Here is a 22,451-nt window from a genome sequence, read left to right as displayed (position 1 = left end):
GGTTTACATACAGGGCTTGAGTGTGCAGCATAGAGAAAGGAGGGCTGGGGAACCACTGAAACCTGAATGCCTTCTGAATGCTTTTTGCAGGCTACATGTTAACTCCCATTTTGATGTTATCTGACAATATGTTGAATGGCCACAGGCTGTATGAAATGAAGTCACGGGCCATGCATTCCCCAGCTGTGGTGCAAAGGAAATGACTGATGAAAACATTTTTTCTAGCTGACCTCCGGCTTACCTTTGTCTGCCAAAGAATTTCTGGCTAACTCCCCTTCAAAGCTTTCTTGCAGCTACAGCCTATTCCTAGAATCTTCCGTGTTAGAAAATATGGACCCCGTCTGAGCCTGTTTATTGATGCACTTTAGATAATAAATGAAAGCTTTGTTCTAGATACACTGATAATGCTCCTTAAAAGATAAGAAATTGCTTTATTCCTAGGTAGGGATAGAACAGCACTTGGCATTTGCATGGCTCATTAGTAGAGAAACTATGCTGTCCCTGTACCACTGCATAGATGTACTCGGGGACAGATTTGTGAGGGGCTACAGAGTGCTCGCTCTGCCAGCACCAAGTATTTGGACACTGAGCAGCCTACTGCAATTCAGAAACCTGCATCTTCTATTTATGTCCAGTGTGAGGAATCTGACCTGTGAGAAATAGATTCAGAAAGCTGAAAAGCTGAACGAGATAGTTTATCTATTAAGACATAGGTAAATTATAAGGAGGGACAGGACGTAAACAGCATCCTTTAGTGCGATTAAGAACTCAATACCTGTCTGAAGGGCTTAAATGAATTAGGAGTCATGTTCATGTTTGTCTCTCTTGTTATTCTACAATTAAGAAAAACAGTACTGCTGCCCCACTCTTGCCATCCTTGCTTAGAACATAAAAACTAAAGTTTAAAGCAGGACAGGAACATGCCTTTTTATATACAGACTCACTGCTTTCATGTGTCAGCCTATTCCTTTGACCAACTAGACAAGGCCTAAAATCAATTCTCTTTGGCCCAAGATGAAGGGAAGACTGTTCTCATGTTTAGGTCCTGTGTTTTGCTGGGACTATCTCCTGTCCCAGGAAGCCATGCCATTGTGCAGAAGACCACAAAGTTCACTGAGCCAGAAAATAAGAGGAACAAGTCTGGGTACTCTACGGATAAGCTGCTCAGCTGAGCCGGTACTAGCTGGGCTCTAGTATTGCTTCCCCAAAAGGAAGAACATTTATCTGGGTTTGCTTTGCTTCTATGTTATGCTCCTTTACTACCCAAAGTTAGCTACTCTCCTGGCAGATATAAGGTGTGTTTTTACTCTTCCAAGATAATGAAAGAACAGATTATGCACAAGGAGTTCAAGGCTCACATGTGCAAGTCATACCCAGTGCTTAAAGAAGGTGGAAGTCACTTACCTACAGGACAGGATCCTGGGAGGCATGGATCCCACAGCCCCTTTCTGTAGCTCCACAGGTCTGAAGGGGAGTGGGATTTCAGGTGTTTCTGTCTTTTCTGGGCTTTCTATTGAGTAGGTTACACAAACCTTCATGTCTGTTGACTTGCACACTGGCAGCATGCAATCTAGTCGTAAGCAGCACCCAAGCATGCTTTTTTGTTGTTTTTTGAATGCTTGATTTATTTAACTGAAGTGGGAAAAATAATGGAGTTTTTCCTTATGAATAAAGCCCTTAAAATTATTTAAATATGGACTAATAGGAGATGCAAACGTCTCTGTCCCTCTGCCAGCATGAAATTTCCCTGAAATTAAGGGAATCACAGAAGTCCGTTTTCATAGTTTATTAGTACAAACAAGGCATACACAAGACTGTATATTATTTGAAGACTGCAATAGATTTCTAATTTAACAACTCTGTAACAAAATTTAACTAAATTTGACATTTATGAAAATATAAATCTCTGCTTGGGTAGGTTTTCCCAACAATACAAAGTTTACATAAAAACATTCAATATGATCTATTAGTTGCAAACAAGTTAGGAAAAAAATCATTCAAGTCACTTAATATACTATATTGGCTTGTACATTGAACATTCACACACTACATTAAGTTCTAGCTTAGCATTCATTTCTTGGAAATTTGTGGCATGGAGTTCTGATTTGAAGAATAAAATTGTTTTGTTTAAATAATTCGAAAATATTTCCCCAGGTGTGCCATCTTTAGGATATGGAAGGAGGGAAAAATCTTATCCTTTCAGATGCTGTTCAGTGTTTTTGTCTACTTGGGCAAAATGTAACTTTTTTTAAAAGCATTTGTCATTTATTCACAATTTCTGCCTTGAAACTGGTAAAATTGTACAAAAGGCTCAGAACAGTTCTAAAGCAGAAAGTGAATCTTGTAAGTATGTGTAAGTAAGAAAAACCCATTATAAATCGGAGCAGTAAAGGAGCTTTGGACAGCCTTTACATATAGTGGGGTATTTCAGCACATATACAAGTAGTCCCAGAGTGTTTGGTCATCTGATCTGTTATCATAGGAAAGAACAGAAATAATAGTAAGGCAAATGTTATCAAAATTAATACATGGCATGTCACAAAACTTCCTACTAAGATTACTTTGGGGACATACGAGATAACTTCAGACTTTCTTATAACAAAATGGATAGCAACTTTTTAACACAAAGAAATTAATGTGTTTAACTCTTTGTCTGTAACACCCTTTCCCTTTAAAAAAGTTTTCGTTATGACCTGTACTAATACACACTGTGAAGATGAAAAAAAATTCTCAAACAAAAAAATACCCCCCCAAATCCTGTATTCCTTTTACGACCCGAGTTTTTGTCATTGTTGCCACAAATCCTTGCATGCAATTAAGAAAAAAAAAATAAAATCTTTCAGTCCATTCATTGAGGTGAACAAATACTTATCACCTAACACGCTGACATGTTTGCACTGACTGGCACCTACCCCTTTTAACCCAAACAGTAATCCCAATTAAAAAACAATAAAAATCAGTAGGTATTTTTTAAATGATGATGGAATGTATCAAGTGTTCCAGGTTGGCAGGTGACATTTTGTCATTGCACCATCAAGCAAAAAAACACATTTTTGCAAGTGGGTATAAAGTTGGCTGTTAGCTATAGACCCATCTAGGCGACTTGGTGTATAAAACAGTGGTCTGACTTTCTCACTGGTCATGTGGCGCTTTAGTTCTAGTTAAAGCAGTTTGTCAATCACAGATATGATCACCTAACTTCTGCAATAGCATAACAATTTTGATAGTATTGCTAGAAATTTTTAATCAAGACCCTGGTGAAATCCTGGACTGAACCTTGTATTCCAAAATTTAAAAAAACCCTGCAGCCCATTTGCTTTATGTTTGCTTTTATGCTTACATAAATGTAAGAATATTTGTTGAGGAAAAAACAGCTGCTCTGCCCCCTGCTGTTTCTGTCTGTCTTCCAAGAAATGCACTGATTTTTACACGAATTCAGAAGACAAATCTATGCATGTGTACTATTATTCAGATAAACTCATCCAGACAGTTACTCAATTGTCAGAAGCAAAACTGTGCCCTCTGCAATCTATGGCTGAGCACACTCTCTCATAGCAATAGTTGTGTTTTTTGGTTGGTGTTGCTTCACTCACCTCAGGCTCTGTCACTGTAATGGGGCTATCCCTTGCAAACACTTCCGTTGATTCCCTCCAAATGCAGTCTGCAGTGACTTTGAAGCTATAATTGTGGCATTTTGGCCTGATCACTTGTGTTGTGTTGTTGAAAATCTGACGGCTGTTTGAAGTAGCAATTTTGATTTTCAGTGCAGCGTCAACTCGATCCACTACAGTGTAAGTACCTATACTTCCGTCATCAAATCCAATAATAATATTTAAATGTCTCTGTGAGAGGGCAAGAAAAGTGGGAGTTTTATAAAGAGAACAGGCACCAATGTTTTTGCCATCCGCTAGCCTCATTACAATTAAACTAGAGACAGCACCATTATCATCATCTTCTTCACTGCGAAAACAGATGTACACAAGATAGCGGCCATCACGAGACAGCCTCTGCCGCCAGATAACACCCGGAGCATGAACCACACGAAGTTTTCCACTGTATAAATCAAGCACATTGATATTCTCATCACCATGGGTTATAATTCCTAACTTCCCATTTGGGGATATTTCAAAGTCTTCCAAATTTTTTAAGAAATTGGAAGGCAACTGTACGCGTCTGCAGATGACTTCTTCTGTTAGGCTCCAGATGTTCACAGTTTCAGTAGATGTTATAAATACTATAATATCTGGGCAATCTGGTATTAGCTTAATATCCACAATGCTTGCACCATCATCACAGCAAAACTTCTTGGTTATACTGCCTGTCCAGAGACTCACTGCCAACACTTTATTCTTTGCCATTCCAACTACAAATGTGTTTGCAGTTGTTATAAATGCATTCTGTAAGGCAACTAAAATATTGCAAACCCTATGTCCTGTAGCCAGTCGCCAAACTCTGGATGCATTTTGCTCACAAAGAGAGACTACAAATTGATCATTATGAGTAATCATTAGCTCTGAGATTTTTTGTCCATTAATACGAAAGATATTTTCACCACTAACTGTGTGCCATACATACTGGCTGCATTTGTCATCTGATGTCACCATTATCTCTCCAGAAGAGGTTAGCACACAGTTTTCAACGATACCTTCATGCTTGAATACAGCTTCAATAAATCCAGTACTGAAGTTCCACTTATGGACAGAATCTGATCCATCCAATGTGTATATTAATTCACCTCTAGCTGGCAACACCAGCCTTTGGATAGGCTTGCCAGATTTGTCAATATTGGACATAGCAGTTATGATGTCTATATCCCAAATAGAAAGGACACCACTGGTGGATAAGGATAGCAGCATGTTATGATGATTTGATTTAATTAGCCTGACTATAGTTCCTGAGATTTCTTGTAAGCTTGCCATACACTGTCCTGTATCTCTTCTCCAAACAAAAATGGCTGAGGTATTTTCCATTGAAGCAATTATACAGTTGCCATTTTTGGACAACACGGCAGATATAAAGCGCTCATTGTGTTTAGCTCTAAACTTTTCAGCCACCTTCCACACATGAGTGTCAAGGAGTTCAATGCTGAGAGCCTTACAAATCAAAACTGCACTTTGGTCTTCAGAAAGCTCTATGCTGACAACTTCACTGTCTTCTCTCCTGCAGTCAAAGTCATCTGTAAGCTGGGGATTCACGATTTCCTCCGTATTCCAAACAGAGAGGCTACCCTCACTGTCTACCATCACCATTTCTTGGGCTGTGTCTAGAATGAGAAGGAATTTCACAAATCCACTAGAAAATTCAGACGTCACGGTGGCCAGTTTCTCTCCACTGCCCAAGTGAAAAATGGTCGCAGTGTTCAAAGACTGTCCGCAGAATGCATAGACTCCATCCGGAGAACACTGCACACAGGTCACTTCGTACCAGCAGTGGAAGTGATAGAGAGGCCAACCGTAAAGCAGATCTATTACAGTAACATCTTTGCTGGCCTCCAGCCAAGCAAGTGCATGGTTGACTGATAAGGTAAATCCATTTATAAAACTGGAGCTCCCCATAATTCCACAATGCTTTGACCCCTTAATTTCCACCTCAGACAGAAGACAGGAATTTACATTATCGTATACCAAAAGAGTGTTTTTTGTTGTAGCCACTACAAGATACTTTTCATCGCTAGTAAGCTTCATCCCCAAGATAACAGATGGAGCTGTTGTAATCTGCCTTAGTAACTGGCGGGTCTCTACATCCCAAGTACTGATGGAGCCATTTTCTAAAGCAGCGATAATTGTGCTGGGATTAAAAGTAGGCAAAATCTCAGTGACATGCATGCAGCTGGAAGACAGCGGCAGGCGCTCAGGGCTGTAAGTCACATCCATGGAGGAATGTAAAGGGACAATAGAGCAGTACTTGGGTCCATCCTTGTCACATTCTAAGAGGAGATGTCTGAGTTTGGGCAATGAACTTACTACTGGGAGAAGCCGCTGCTGCAATTCAGCAGAGAGTGAACCTGGGTGTTTTACTACTTTGAACTTAATACTGCGGAGGGTACTGGCCAGAAATTTCAGCTCCTTTTCCTGAGAATAGGTGTAAGCCAGTTCTATGTCAGAAAGTGCTTTATCAAACTGCCCTATTCTAATCATGGTGTACAGCCAGCTGAAGTTCATAATGACTCCGTACAGAAGATCATCTGTTCTTCCACATCTTGTCAAGTGATGAATAAGCTCTGTCATTTTTCTGTGATTGATAAAAAAGATATCAGGCTCTAATGGATTACACTGAAAGACCCATGGCTGATCAGGTGCCTGCCTGTCAAAAGCAGTCTGATCCATGCAGTGCTTTTCATCCTTGTTCAGGCCTCTACTGTCACGGTCAGGACAACTGTTCAGATATTGGCCATTGCTGCAAAAAGGTTTTCTTCGTCCACCTGACCAAACACCAAGGAAATACTCTGCCATGATTGTGTGCATTTCACGCAACTCTTCTTCATTGTGCAGGTACAATTTCTGGGCAATTAGTTGCAAGTGCCTATTTGCCCAAAGAAGCAGTGTTACGTTTTTCACCTGTCGCTCTATTAAGTACCCCTGTAAACCCTCCTTAAGCCTTGCTATGTATATATATGGAATTCTCAGTGGGTTACTCTGTCTGACCCTCTCACTCAGCTCGTACATGACACTATTGTCCAGGGCTAAAATATCTTCCAGTTCCATTTCACTCAGGCCAGATTTGGACATAGTGATGTAGCCAAGTGCTCTTGACAATAATCTTGATCCACACTTGCTTTCCAGTGACCAAAACAATTGCTCTATGCTTTCATGTACAGTGACACAGAGGGAGGACTCATCCACATCTCTGTGAGATCTCCAGTTCCTGACCTCTCTGAAGGTTAAATTCACAAACATAGGCAGAGTGCACTTGGAGAATGCTTCATTAACGTAAATTTGTTGCCCCGATGTTACTTTTCTTTTAACTCGCAGCAGCTGATGTTTCAGTACTTGGCTACACATCTTTCTGTCCCTTGCAGTCAATTCAATGTAGTTGTTATCTTCATGAATAAGGCACCTCAGTTTTTGCAGGATCCCATGCTTGTTTGGCAGTGTTGACAAAATGATCCGTACTGAACGGGGAAGGTGAATGGGAAGCCACCAGAGTTTCCTACCATCATCACTATCTGTTAGCTGTTCTAGGGCATCGAATATTATCACCAGCGGCCTGTGGAATGAAGACTCATTCAGGAGATTTATGAACAAGTCCCGAAGGTCATGAATCTTTTTTGGGTAACTTTGTACGAGGCAACGATAGTTGACTGCTAATTGTTCACAAATGCTTTGAAGTATATTCTTCAGATCTGTACTTGTTTCGGTGGATCCCAAAAATCTTATAATTACCACAGGGTCAGAATCTGGTCCCATCTCTTCTTGCAACCAGGAATAGGCCTAGAATATAGAGCATAATTTAGATAATATCCAAATGAAGCACAGTAACAGAGTTTATAAATAGTGATTGCCTATAGTAAATAAACATTTTAAAATGTTACTGCTGAATGGAAATGCTTTCATTGGCAGAGTTCAAGGGGTGTTTGATTTATGTGCACTGAATGAAATTCATATAATGTCATCTTTGTTTAGCACAGGTAGTACCTCACAACACACTAAGATCCAGATCCACAAAAAGGCTTGAGCAGAATGTAATCCATAAATCCCAGGGTACTCTTTGCCAAATCTGTGTCTACTTCTGAAAGTCAGTAGCTAGATTCTCTTACAAATAAATTTTCTTAGACACTAAGGAACGTCATTCTCAGCCAGGCAGACCAGCTTGCCACCTAAACTTGTTTAACATTGATTCCCAGCTGAGTATAAATGTATGCTCTGATGATTTTGGAAGGCAGGGATTAGATTTGGAGGAGAGTACAGATTGCCCTTTACTAGCTGGTTACCTGAAATTCTGGATCACAGAAGTATGCTCTGTCTTGGTGTGCCTATGACTTTTGCTCTTAGACGCTGCTGCAAGGGGTAAAAAGTATTTCTTGCTGTTTTTTTTGGCTGGCATACTCTAAGCAAGTGAGGAATGTGGCTTTAAGCCCTCAGTCTACACAGGCTAACACACTCAGTTCTTTTACTTGCTAAGTCTTTTTACCTCAAGTTATTACAGAATATTTTAAAAGAAAAGCATAATGGGAGTCTCTAGGTTATCTTTTGTACTCAGATCTCAGGTGCAAAACCCAGTTTCACTTATGCAACTAATGTGAATCTACAGGAAGTCACATTTGTGAAAGATATGGAATTTAAAACATTACTGTTCCCTTCTCTATTTCCTTCTTGCTGATACAGCTGTTTCCCAGCTACTGTGCTAAATTCTCTAAGCACCCTGCAGGACACTCAATGTGGTGACTCCCAGCTAGAGAATTAGGCATATTGATGCCAGCTTGGTCTTTTTCTGCATCTGGTCCTGCCTTGCACAAACTGTTTCACTCATCTCCCTGTAGTACTCTGCTCAATGACTTAAACAGCGTATGTCAGATAAGTAAGTACAGGTATTTTTGCAAGTTATTACAGACAGATTTGTAGCAAGTGTATCAGCCTAATTCCAGAATAATTTCTAATGAGAACATAAGATGGCACGACTTGGAAAGACATATTCCATTTGTGATTAAGACTAAAACCAGCATATGATGTTTAGATGGTTCCAGGTTTGCAGAACCTCGGTGGAAAAAGAGGGAAAGAGATCCTTCTAAATTACATGTTGTAAATTCAAAAATATATTGATTCCTATTAGGTTTTTAAGAGCTCTGACAAAGTATTTTTGGTCTGGCTAAGCATGATACAGACAACATGTTACTGAAAGGTTAAGTTTTACTTAGTATGTGTACAATAATATGCGGAATATAATTTTTATTGTTTTAATTTTATATATTGAAGGCTGATATCAAATCTGTTGACAAAAGGAAGTAAAAAAATAAGTTGGCCTTCATGCACTCCTAAATTCACCATATTATGTATTTTTTTACCTTCTTTGCTGCTTCGGCTAATAAAAGAGTCTTCCCTGTGCATGGTCCACCGTATATGATAAGAGGGTTAATGTGTCCTATTTTGCTGGGTAGAATATACCTATGAACTATGTTTAATGCTTCACATCTGTATTCATAAAAAGTGGAGTATGTTTTACATAGCGATGAGTGTTGAAGAACTTCATCGTACAGCAAGTCAGTCTCGGTGTCAAAATTCTGCTGCACTGTTGCCTGGATTATGTCAATCATATCTTCATAGAACTGTTTACCAAGTCCTTCGATGTAATGGTTCTCCACTTCTTGGGAGTAACCCAGTTTCATGTCACAGTGAGTGACAGATGTGTACACTCTCAGATTGGATGATGCGACAATGGTAGGAATGAATTCATCCCTGAGCTTGATCAGTTTCTCATGGGCTTCTGGATCTCGTAGGTACTTCCCGGCCGTATGTATCACATCCATGTATTTTCCCATCTCTGGAATTTTAACGAAACGCTCAATGTTGGCAATTTTCCGAATGTAGCAAACACACTTCTTCAGGAAAGCTGGTGTTTGTTTACCCAAAGCAAAATCAAGTTCATCTTCAACAGCTGAGGATGAAAAGAAAGCAGTCTGTTAACCTTTCTTTATAAACAGTTCAAGAACATCCCCCTGACTCAACATGAAGATTCTTAAACGATTGCATCTGTTTTCTGTGAAAAACAGAAAAAGCACAGAAAAATTGCTGAGTACTTTCACAGAGGTTTTGATCTCAAGCAAGCACAGTGAACATTTTTTTCCCTCTTCAATTATATGGGAAATGCGAACAGAAATATATTTTCATGTTTGTGGAAAGGTTGATAGAAAATATAATAAATGAATATATATAAATATTTAGTCTGAAATTTACCAGAGGAAAGATATCTCTTTGCTTGGCTGTGTTTCATTTTTCCTTTCTCATACAGCAGTTTCACAGCAGTCTTAAAAATCTTCTTGATCTCTTCTGATATATCTTGCCATTTGTTCTCATTCATACAGCTTGAAGAAGATTCCATCTTTTAAAAATATCCATAGTTAAACAGTAGCTGGAATACACACGTCTACAGCTTCAGAAAGTAAAAGTCTATTCAAGGTCATAAATAACATTGTAACACAGAAATGCATACAATAAAATAAATGAATGAGTTCAACTTTTTATACTGCAGATAATAATAATGCATTCCATTTTAGAGGTATGAAAGTTAGCTACTTTGAGTATTTTCTGAATTCCTACTGTGGGCAGCTAATGCAATATTTTTCAAGAATAAGACCAATAACACCTTTATAGAAAGAGGGTTTTGAGAATCAAGCCTGAAATAAAGATAATGAAGCAGCAGTAATCCTGCTAAAATTATTGATCCTTCAATGAGAAGCAAGAATACCTGGATCTCAAAACCTAAAAACTTGGATCTCAAAACTGAAATGAGGTTCCTCGTACCTGTAATTAAGCACCTCATTTCAACTACCATATTTGAAAAATGCAGGATTATGTGTGACATTAGTTTCATTCATTGCTATAGCAACGGCAATCTTACTGTCTTCAGAGATGGACTCTAATATAAATTCACTAATCCTTTCAGATGCTATCTCACAGATGCTGTGATGGAGGTTTTCCCTAAGGCAGCTGGTGGTCACTGCTGCTTTACTTACTGCAAGTGAAGTGTTTAAGGGGTCTCCAGTTTTCCTGGAGGAAAAAGACCAGCTTCCAAAATAAGCTCCCCAGCAATTCCATCTTGACATGTTCAGAGCTGTGTATCTTTTATTACTTTTGTACATTTCTGAGATATAACTCTATGCTAGCTTTAGGTTATGAACATCTTTTTACTTACTCTTGTGTATCAATAGCTTGAGGAAAGGTACTAAGTTTAAACAACAAAAAAGCCAAGCTTTATTCATATTGTGGCCATTAGCAAACAGTGCGAAGTTACAGAGCTTGATTTCTCCCTTGTGATCAGTACTTCAAAATTAGCCACATTATACTGTCTTCAACTCACTAAAACTCTTTCCATGTCTTTTTTTTCATGTTTTCAATGTTTTTTCATGCAATAGAGAAAAATAGTCTGCTACACAATAAGTGAATGCAATATAATGGTTTAATTTCATTTTCTTGCAGAATACAGTATGCGCACAAAGAGAAGTGAATACTCTGTTAGGGACTTCATTTTTGTACACTGAAATCTGTCCCTGGGTATATTGGATGTAGAGGAGTATAGAACTGAGCCCTGGGTGAAACACAGTTTTTATTGCCATCAATTAAAGACAAATGCCTGTTTTAAAAATTATAATTAACAGTATTCAAAACTCTTCTGCTATAATACAGTTAGTAAATTAAAAGTATGAGATCTGACTTGGGATAGCATTAAGCACTTTTTTGACTGTTAGAGAGTTTTCTTATACAGGAACTGAAGGGAAAGTGTGTATTTCCTCTGCAAATCCTGTTCCCTGAAATCTAGCAAAGGCACAATACCAGAGCAGGAGAGCCTGAGCATTCCCTATTCCAATATCACAGAAAATAAGAGAAATCTGTGAAACTGCCCCACTAGCCCCAACAGGTTGACTACAATGCACTTGTTCTGGCTGTTACCAGAGCCATGACCCATCATGTTTCTTGGGAGCTGCACCATATATGGGAAAGGAGTGTTAACAGCACCGGTTGCTTTGGTGTGGACAGGGCCGTAGAAGCTACTTCAGAGACAGAAGCAAGTGCTTACCCTAGGGACTGCCTGCCACTGTACTGAGAGAAGAATTTTGTAAGTAGGTGACTATGACTTACTGTATTCTGGTAGCTCTTCAGCATTTCAGATTTTGGTCTGAGGTAATATGCTGGTGGCACTGCATTCTCATCCCTGCAGTACCACTCTTCTAAAATCCTTGTCTCTAGCTTGGCTTCTATAGCAGCATCGAGGATCATTTCAAATTCTGCTGACTCAACTTCCCCTGGTATTCGGATGTTCCCGTACTTCTCTCCCAGTAGGCCCTGTGTATTTGCAGGAAAGTAGAGATTACATTTTTCTTCTTAGTTATGCCAAACCCCTCCTCAGGATCTGAATTTCATAAAAATCAGTGTGGTAGTAGCCTAATGAATTTGAAATTATTAGAAAGGGAAACAGATACAGTGTAAAATGATTACTGTTAAAGGTACAGTACTGACCTGTATCCTATTGTGATGGCTTGGCAAAATTTCAAGTAGATGCATTGTCTTTCATAATATTAACTGGCAATAAAAATACAAAGGCATTCAAAAGAAGTAATTAAAAAAAATCCCAAATACTTAGCACAGTATTGACTCATTTATTATTGATTCCCATTAGTCACAGGTTGAGATTAATTTCACATGCAAAAGTGAATGTGGAAATCCTTTTCTCTGGACTCAGGATAAGGATGTAACTCTGGATTCTTTACCTCTTGGCTTCATTCTTAGTTCACAGTAATGGAACATAAGATTTCATATTTTGTTTGATGTAAGTTCACATGATGTTATGTATAGTTCATATTAGTATTATTAAATATGTAGCTTATACCAGCAGTACCAAGGATCAATGCTGCCGAACCACAAGCTGCTTTGCTGGCTTTATATTTCCTTTTTGCAAAATGCGTTCAATGTCTTTGCCCCAGTTCATACTGGGGCAATACCCCACCCAATGAACAGTGGGGCCATGGAAAACAGTTTTGACCAAATATCAAGTAGATATGGATCAAACCCCGTTTTAGTACTTAAATGCATATTTTGTTCTATAAAGGTAAGTTTGTAATATTGCTTGCAATGCTCTGAATACACATTTTTGAATTTACTTCTGTAGCTTGCTGTCCATAAGTGTTTTATAAAAATACGATTGTAATGCCCTACATCTTTACAGAAGATAAGAGTAGTAGGAAATTATTGCATTCTTTTGATTTTTTTTTTCAAATTTGTGATCGTCAGATTATTTCTGCACTCAAATCTTGGTCCACAGAAGTTAGTGAGAATTCTCACTTCATTTAAAATGTGATTTTTTTTCTATTTCTTTCCTCATTTAAATCTATTCAGTAAAGATTTTGAGTTAATGAGGAGTACTTGATGTGGAGAGGAACCAACAATATCAGCATCTTGATTTGAATCAGAAAGATCTCAGTAAAGTAATGCTGATGCAAATACAGTAGTACCCTAAAAATGTAAATGACCTTGTTTGTAAATAATAAATCCTAAATATTCATTATTTTTAAGCCACTCATCATAATGAGAAGCTGTTTTAAACTCTTCCAGCTGTAACTAAACCCTGAAAATCAATAACTGATGATGATGAAGCCTGCTTCAGTGATTATAAAAGCATGGAGCCACAGACAGCTTTCTGAATCCAGTTGTGTTTGCAGAAGGTACTCAAGTGGCTCATCTTGCTAGTTCCTGTACCCTCAGAGCAGAGACATCAGAGCAGTGCATGTGAACACTTCTTAACCTCTTTCAGGCAAAACCACCTCGGTTAGCTCAGACCATAGTTCACATTGTGTAATGATCAGTGATTTTTGCCTGGAGCAGACAAGGAAGAGCTCACATGAACTAGAGGGCTGGCTCTGATGGCTTCTCTAGCAGAGGAGTAGTGGCAAAGTGCTGGTGGACAGGAAAAAGTCAAAGTCTGTCCACTGCTTAGGAGAAATGAAGAAATGCAGAAGCTGTGCTAGTTCCTGAAGTCCAGGTTCCAGGCTCTGACAAGTCTCTGCACCCAAGTCCTTCAAGCAGCTGCTCCAATGGAGAGGCAGTAGGGGAAAGATGGGTTTGCCTCGCTGCCCACTCAAGATCCCACAGTAGCTTCATTCAGGGTGCACATCAAGGAGTCAGGAGAAAAGAATAAATGTGTTTAGAAACTAGAATTAAGTAAAAATAATTTTAATGAAATGATCCAGTATTTTTGTAATGTGGATTTATACTTTTTTGTGATCATTCTAACTAGTAGCTCCCTTCGTAGACAGAGCTATGTTGCTTCAGATAATGAGATAGCTGGGGAAAATTTCTAAGCTTTTACTGTTCTGATCTATTCACAGAGCCCTGTAATTTTGGAATTCTGAATCCACAGAGGTTAAACAAAATATAATATTATTTTTCTTCTTTATTCAAGAGAGGTTAATAACTTGTATCATGCTGAATTGCAAGCCTTTGCACTTTCAGATTGATGTAGAAATCTAATAAATTTCTCTCAGAGGAGCTTCACCATGCAAATTTTGCAGTTACCTTGTATAGCAATTATTACAAAAATTCATTAGTCTACACTTTTTCTAAATTTAAGTCCAGTGGATTCAGTAGACAGTTGCTGGAGGAAAGATCAATAGCTGGGCTCTTCATTAACAATAATAAAATGTCAGGATTAAAATTTCTGGTTTTAATGTACTGCATTTAATCAACTAAATTTGTTTTGGAATTATTCTGCGTACTTTTCTGCTTCTCTGGTACAGTTTGTGCTGTTCCCTCTCCACTCTTATAGGTAAATAACAAAGAGCAGTACTTTGAAATGAAGAGATGGATTTCTTTTTTCTTGTAACTTATCTGTCATTGCAACAGACATTTTGTAAATAATCCTGTATTAAGAAACATCCTCTTGGCTACTTGAGCAATACACAATAAAAAGGAAGGTTGACATGATCAGAATACTAGAACCACTGTGGATGGCTCTGTCACAAGCTTTTACTTAAAATGGAGGCTCATGCAAATATTACTTGAAAGCCTTCACTGTTTCTCAAATCAAATGTTAAAGAGCAGAAGGCATACATTTATCATGGTGTATCTCTGTGCTATAGATGGCATCGCTAATATTTCGCTCGAAGTCTAGCATTATTTGAGGGAAGAACAGACATACATAGAAGACAACTCACACAGACAGAAGTGTCCTCCATTTGGGATGATGGCAGTGAGTGTCCATAAAGCTTAATAAACAACAAGATAAGCCTTGTACTATTTTGCTTTGAGGTATTTGTCTCTTCTTGTTTCGCTATGGTTTATGAAAAGGTTTTAAGATTAATCTTAAAAGATGACTCGTGTAGTGCTTAGGAAGCAAAGGAACAAGGAAATGTGGAGGAAAGAGAAGTCAGAATGAATATCTATTGATTGCACTGCAAGGTGAAAACTTAATCTAGCTTGTTATTGTTGGTGTCTAGTGTTTGGAAGAGCTACCAACAATACCAAGAAAAGAACACATGAGTTGAACATCATGTAAGGATCCATGTCTGGTAAAACATTTATTTTTAGAACTTAAAAAGTGGAACATGGCAAACACAAGTTGCAGAGGCTATGCCAGCACCCCACTGCCATGTATTATTTCCCCTGAGAACTGCTCAGGGAACAGCAGGCAGGAGGATACTGACCAGACTTCTGTAGCTGTGTCCACTGCACACCAGAAAACTACTGTAGGGATTGTGGTGGCAACTCTTCATGCAAGGTGCATGAGTTAGCCAGGCTCAGAGGACACTTCTGAAATTTGTGTTAAACTCAGGAATCATGGGGCTGGTGTGAGCAAGGACTCCATGTTTTAGCCAAAAAATTAAGGAAAGGTTAACAAGCAGCTGAACAGAGATTCTTATGACACTTTTGGCACCTACTTGATGACTATGTGGATTTAGAAAGGCAATTACGTGACTTGGTGATTTTGATGTTCTAATACAGTGGAATGGACAAGTAAACAAAGAGGAATAGAAATAATAACATGATAGGGAATGAAAGATAATAAAAATAATTAAATTTTTAATAAAAAATAAATAAAAAAATAATATTCTAGCACTAGAATGAAGAAGGGAATTGATTACACAAGCTGAAGTTCTGGTATTATTAGTACCTGATTCTGTCTATGACTTTGATTCAACAACATTTGAAAAATATTGTGGTAAAAAATTTATGAGGTAGAAAACTCTTCATGGACTCATTCCTGTGCTTTCTGATAGCTCCAGACTAGCTTCAATTTACTGCCTGGTTTCACTGCCCATTTAACTGAGGTATTGAAACACAGCTCCTTGTCATTTTTCTGGAGAGGACAAAAGTAACTGACAATGTTTGTCTAAAGGACTGCAATATCACCTCCCAGTGTTGGAAGCAGGAGGCATGCAGAGTAACTGCAGCTGTTTTCTACAGAGAGACTGATACTTGAATGCTGGGTTATGTCACATAAACACACCAGGTTCCTGGGGAACAGTTCCTCATCTAAACACACCTTCCTCCAGATGTACTGCATGCTTTCCATTAACAGTGGTGACTAGTAAAAAAAAAAAAAGGCTGAGGACTATAAACAGACTATATGTGTTTGCTAGAATTTTAAGAACCTGTTTGTAAGGCTACATGACAGCCTTAGGACAACATTTGCATGCACAGGCTGTGAAAACGACACCTTCCCATGTTTAGAGATGGAGGTGAGGCTTGTAAGTATCTCCTTCTAGCCAGCAGCAGGGAATAACCACCTCCCCTCCATTCCTTTGGTGTCATTATGGTTAAATTTATATCTGGCTGTATAAGTGTACCACAAAACCACTCAAGGTAGTTGTAGAGGCCTAAATGAGATGCTCTGAGCTGCAGTTTTTTCCAGAAGCTTCAGTGTCTGAACTGCCTCCATCCATGCTCGCAGCCTCTGGCATGGATATCTGCCCTTTCTCCATATTCCCAATGCATTCAAATAAATGCAGCTTTCTTCATAGAAAAATGAAGTAACAGAATTGAAAGAAAATATGGTTTCCTACAATCTTTGTTTTATTTCACCCTAAATCTGCAAGTAAGAATTATCATTATTTCAGACCTCAATGAAAAATATCATAGTACTCTACAGTAATAACCTGAAACTTCAATTTGTGGTAACAACATTGCAGCATTTTGATGATTATTATAAGAAAGTATTTTTAAAGGGAACAGTAATGTTTACACTCTGTTCAGTACCAAGAGACAATTTTAAATGCAGACTTGTGAATCAAAATCTCCCACCTGATGAGTCATTTTCCTTTAATAGTAAACCAACAAATTAAAGATTCATTAGATTGAAGGTGATTGAACTGTTTAAAGCTACCAGGCTGACAACATGTATAGAACACTCAGCAACCATTTATATCTAGCAGAACTTTATAGAATTAACAAAAAGCAACCTCAGCTTGTAGTCTTGTTAGCTTTGTTGAGCCCGAGGCTGAAATTACTAGTAACTCAAGATTAAAAAGTTACTGTTTAGATCAAGATGGGAAATATTTTCCTTCTAGTATTTGTGGTATGGAAAGATATTAAATTTATAGGCACAGTCACCATAATGACCAAAAGGAGGAAACTAACCACATTTGGATTTGATCTTGAGATATGCTGGATGAATAATGCATGCCATGTAATTAGTTCAGATATCATCACTAAAATGTTCATGAACCCTAATAGCATACCTTATATTAATACAAGAAAAGTTAAAATTTTAGATACATTTAATTTCAGCTAGGATATTTAGTGGATATTTTAATAAAACACAAGCGCTCAAATAACAGCAAGTTATATTCGTTACTGATTGGTTTCATTAACCTGTTTTTTTTTTGAAGAAATTAGATATTAACATCTGCAAACCAAGTAATTTGCTAAGTCAGATTTGTAATGTTTTGTGAAGTGATTTCAGATACTTAGAATCATAGAATCATAGAATAGTTAGGGTTGGAAAGGACCTTAAGATCATCTAGTTCCAACCCCCCTGCCATGGGCAGGGACACCTCACACTAAACGATATCACCCAAGGCCTCGTCCAACCTGGGCTTGAACACTGCCAGGGATGGAGCATTCACAACCTCCCTGGGCAACCCATTCCAGTGCCTCACCACCCTAACAGGAAAGAATTTCCTCCTTATATCCAATCTAAACTTCCCCTGTTTAAGTTTTAACCCATTACCTCTTGTCCTATCACTACAGCCCCTAATGAAGAGTCTTGCCAACTTAAAAGCAACATTTTTTTTTCTCTTTTGCCAAGACAGAAAGTTAGAAATTAATTGAATATACAGTTTTGTAGCTGGTGAATGATCTGATCCAATGAGCTTTTGCTGGGCTCCATGGAATCAGTCCTACCAAGAAGTTTTACTTCTTGGTCTTTATGAAGTTCTACATGTGACACTGAAGCGCATACATATGTCCTCTCTTCCTCTTCTCACGGCAGTCCTGAATTGCCAACTTTCTGAAGAATAAGCATTCAAGAAATAATCTTTGAAGGAATTAATTCTAACCACAATTCATTCTTTAGCCTAAGATACCTCTGTGTGTCCAGATTTAAGCAGCCCTTAAACAACTTGGTTTTGCAAGATGCATGGGAGATTAGGAAATATTATTTTCCCCATCTGACTTAGTAATATGATGCAGGGAATTAAACCTGGGCAGGAATTCAGAGCTGTGACAGGCATGCAGCAGTTAGTTATGTATGTAGTGGCAGCTGTCCCTCATTCTCAGCCTTGTTCTTCTTACAGAAACTGCTCATTACTGAAGGAGGAAAGCCTTGCCCACTTGTGAATGAGGTCCTGAGTGACTCACATTTCAGCCTTCAAATTAATGAAAACTTAAACTGAGATCACTTATCCAAATTTGGACAGCTCCATTAGGAGAAAGAGTTATCTCACATTATTGAAGATGCAGTGAATGCTTCACGCTCTACGGTGAGAATGGCACCCAACATCAGTATTCAGGGGCCAATGAGATGCACCAAGTGGTTCTTCACCAACTGCTTAACTTTTAGGGACTGAAGTGCTTTTAGGATGCCTTGGGATAGTATGTTCACATATTGCAGGGTGTTGGCAAAGGCTGTTCTCGCTGATGTCCCAGAGGTGTCCTTCAATTTCTTCCAATTGGTATGTAGGTACATGCGAATTGAAGACAGAATCACTTCAGCATAACTACAAGAAATGTTCCAACATTTTCAAACCTTCCTTTTGATATGTATAGTGGCTACATTCTATGTCCTGTCTTTCATATTAAATTTGGAGGTGGTAACACAGTGCACTTGCCTGTGTGAACTTGCCTAGATGTCACATACAAGTCAGGGCAGCCATGCAGGATGTGTGATGTGTAGGTGTGTTTACCCTCCTCGTCTACGGAAATGTGGCTGAACTGACATAACCAAGTAGAGAGGAAAATCATGTCTTAAAAATCTGGAACAAACAGTCCAAAAGGGCCTTTTATTTAACATCCCATTCAAAGAAATTTAGTAAAACTCTTTTTGGTTTGTTGGCAGTACATTGTAACTTTATTCTAGCAGTAGTCTGTAGAAATTATTTATGTGATATGAGATGTTCAGGCACAGCCAGAGATACTTTTTTTTTTGAAAAATAAAAAACAAAACAAAACCCAAAATAACTGGCTTAGCTGGAACCTTGTTTCTGAGAAATAAATAGGATTTGAATTGAAACTGAGAATTTACTACCAGAAACAAACAGAAAAGAATGTACATTTTCTTTTCCTTCTTTCTTTAAGGGAACAAGAGCCAATTTGTTTCAAACTCAAAGCAAAAATGCTAATGGCTAAACAACAGTGAATCATCTGAACTGAATCCAGAAAAGAATATTTACTTAAATTTATTTCCAATGCACTAATGATTTCAGTAAGAAGAAAAACAAATAAATGAATTAACTGAAAATCTCAATGGAATATATATGTTAATTGCTCAATGGAACAAGCTCCAAGACATTAAATTTAACTGAACTGAACAAGTGAAACCAAGATGGAGAAGGCTGTAATAATGCATTTTAATTGAAGCCAAATTTTAGGAAGCTAGAGTTCCAGGGTGGCTGGTGCCCAAGAGATGTCCCCAAAATAGCTACTTCTACTCCTTTTCCTTCTAGCTGCAATGTGGTACAGTGTCAGGACCTCCTGATACAAGTGCAGAGAGAATATTCTTCAGTTAAATACATCTGACTGCTTTTCTTGCCTTTCCATGGTGGTGAACAAAGGGGAAAAGTGATGTTACATTGGGATTAAGTCTCCCAAAAATACCTCCATTAGAAATCAAAAATATGAAAAAAAAAGCTACAAATGTAATCTGTGATTTCTAGGATGTAAAGCTCAAAGTGCCTTCAGAACAGCAGTGTGCTTCTATTGCCAGCAGTTGCAGGGCAACTGAACTGAACTTAGCAGACAGAACATCAGAGCTGCTGCAGACCTCTTAAATCTTCTTTCCACTTTCTATTCATTTCAGTATGGAAACTAGTAACTTCCTGGTGCTTTTGCCACTGCCTCAGATTGCCTATCTATAAAATGAGGCTAATGATAGCTTGTAAAATCAGCATTTCTATTCTGAGTGCCAATATGCAAAGAAGCTTGTGTATTTATGTACAAGTAGGGATGGGACTGTTGCTTTATGTTATTTGTTCTATTTAGTTTTTAAGGGAAAAATGTAACCATAGAGTGGTATCAAACATTTTAATTTGATTTTTCTCCATAGCTATGTGATAATAATAGTGTCCATACCTCAGGCCTTTGGTTGAAGCTTATGAGTTAAACAGATTTAGTGTTAGAACTTCAGCTGACTGTACAAAACTTAAAATAAGAAATACAATTTTTAATTGAAATTACTGAAGTGAATAGAAAACTGATGGCATAATAAAGACACTTCTGTGCTGAGAAAGAGATTTTTTTTTCCCCATCTGCCTGGATATGCATTTATATTCCTTGGCTTGAGAAACATTGCTGTGCGTTGTTTCAGAGTCATGCCCTAGATTCTCTCTTATTGCCCTAGAGGCACTGCAGAAGTACAGTGGGGGTAGGGCTATATGTATTTGAGAAACTTGAAATAGGTATTGGTTTCAGTTCCATGAAAGACAAAAAAGGGTTGTTGGACTACCTTGTAAGAAAACTGACTGGAATTAGGACTGGAAGGATGAGGGGCAATTGATGAAGTCTTTTTCTGTGAGAGATCTTTTTGACATAAGGTGTAAGAAGAAAATTATGGTGGAGTTACTTGATGCTTAACCCATCTTTGAGAAAATTAAAGAGAGCAGCCGAATCCAGCTGTAAATGAACCAATTTCCTGAACTCAGAACTTCACCCACAGTGCAGTATTTCTAAATCTCAAAGCTTTTCCTTAGTGCTAGGGAGATATGAAATAATGATAAATAATTTCTCAGGACATAGTGGGTAGGAGCTAACAGTCCATCATACAGAGTGAATGCACTTCCCTACAAGAAATTCATTGCCTACTTCCCTGATACACTTTGCTTCATCAGAACTCACTCCTTTCTCCTGACTGGGAAAGTATCAAAGGTATTCTTCCTTCCACATTCCTTCTCCTGTGTTCTACATGATTGTCAAGCACCAGTTTAGTTCATTTTGTTGCCTTTTCCTTCACCGTTTGTCATTGCTAGGTCACTGATCTCCCTGAGCATGGGTGCAGGTGACAAAATCAGTCAAAAAGAATAAAATTAGGAAAGAGGTCTGGGAATAAAGTTAGGCTAGAGGAAGGACTCAAAAAGTCCTTCCTCCAGCCACAGTGTGTTCCTGTACCACTCTACAGGCACACTGCCTACCTGTGGCTACAGATGTGATCTGCTCACTCACTGATCCTCCTCTGAGCAAATGCAGCATTCTCACTTTCCTTTTTTTTAATTTTCTTTTTTTTTTTTCTTTAAATAGGGTGGGATATTTCTTGACAGGAATTTTCCCTCTCATATAAAGCCCAGGACCTTACAGGTAACTCCTACTGCAGTCCAGATTCCTGTCAACTTTCTGACAGGTCCTATAACACTTCATAACAGTGAAGCTGGGTAGAAAAGCAAGCTACAAGGGTAGTTTTAATAAAGGGCTTTAGCACACAGCCCAGACTGGAGTCAATAATCTTGTCTGTGGAAATCACCACCGTTCCTACAGAGACTAGAAAAAATAGCTGTCCTGGAAACAGCAAGGAGATCAATCTTGTCTTTTAGAGTAGGTCATGGTGGTGTAATCTCCCCTGCTTTGTAAAATAACCACAACAGTCACCCAAGCAGGAAGGAACTCTGAAAGGGTTTGAAATCCTGCATCTCATAGGTAAAATACGGCTAATGAAGAAAAGTTCCTCCTACTGTTGCTGTTTCATGTGCCTTACTGAGCATCCAGAGATAGAGGCATCATGGAGTCAGAAAGATGACACTCTGACCTACCAGTATAGTCAGCTGTGAGGACAGGGCACTGGCTTCTGGACACCAAAACCTGGAGTTAAAAGCTAGGAGTCTTCTGCATTCTTACTGCCTTCTTTGATACGCTTCGTGTATAAGCAAGGGTGCTGCACCCTGCTGCACTCAGGTACCCTCTAAAAAGAAGGGGCCGTATCTTTCTTTTCTGAGAAATATGATCTTGCTAGTCTTTTATCAGAAGGGCTGCTTAGTTTCTAAATTCCCATTATTTGATAAATGATGAGCCAAAGAGCTTAGGTTCAGGCAAAGTTGAGCATGGCAAGGAGAGATGAATCAGGCATTTATGGGATTGACAGACAGACATCCATTCTGCAGTAAC

At 38.5% G+C, this 22,451-nt stretch overlaps 1 protein-coding gene across 2 annotated transcripts in view; it reads right to left on the bottom strand.

Moving 5' to 3' along the window:
* Positions 1 to 1,774: 1,774 nt before the first annotated feature.
* NWD2 (NACHT and WD repeat domain containing 2) overlaps positions 1,775 to 22,451 on the bottom strand; it is a 59,980-nt gene continuing 39,303 nt past the window's right edge. For both annotated transcript variants that reach the window (XM_061470738.1, XM_061470741.1), the window contains 4 exons: positions 11,793 to 11,996; positions 9,891 to 10,035; positions 9,002 to 9,591; positions 1,775 to 7,430 (listed from right to left, as the gene is read on the bottom strand). In XM_061470738.1, coding sequence (XP_061326722.1) covers positions 3,495 to 7,430; positions 9,002 to 9,591; positions 9,891 to 10,035; positions 11,793 to 11,996 — 4,875 coding nt within the window. In that variant the 3' untranslated portion in view covers positions 1,775 to 3,494. The remainder of the gene's footprint in view (positions 7,431 to 9,001; positions 9,592 to 9,890; positions 10,036 to 11,792; positions 11,997 to 22,451) is intronic.

This window comes from Pezoporus flaviventris, unplaced genomic scaffold (genome assembly GCF_033815535.1).
Source record: "Pezoporus flaviventris isolate CSIRO_AGI_PZ_B2104156 unplaced genomic scaffold, CSIRO_AGI_Pfla_v1 ptg000002l, whole genome shotgun sequence".
Taxonomy (NCBI): Eukaryota; Metazoa; Chordata; class Aves; order Psittaciformes; family Psittacidae; genus Pezoporus; species Pezoporus flaviventris.
Note: the sequence above shows the minus strand (reverse complement) of the source record. Positions and strands in the feature narration are given on the sequence as shown.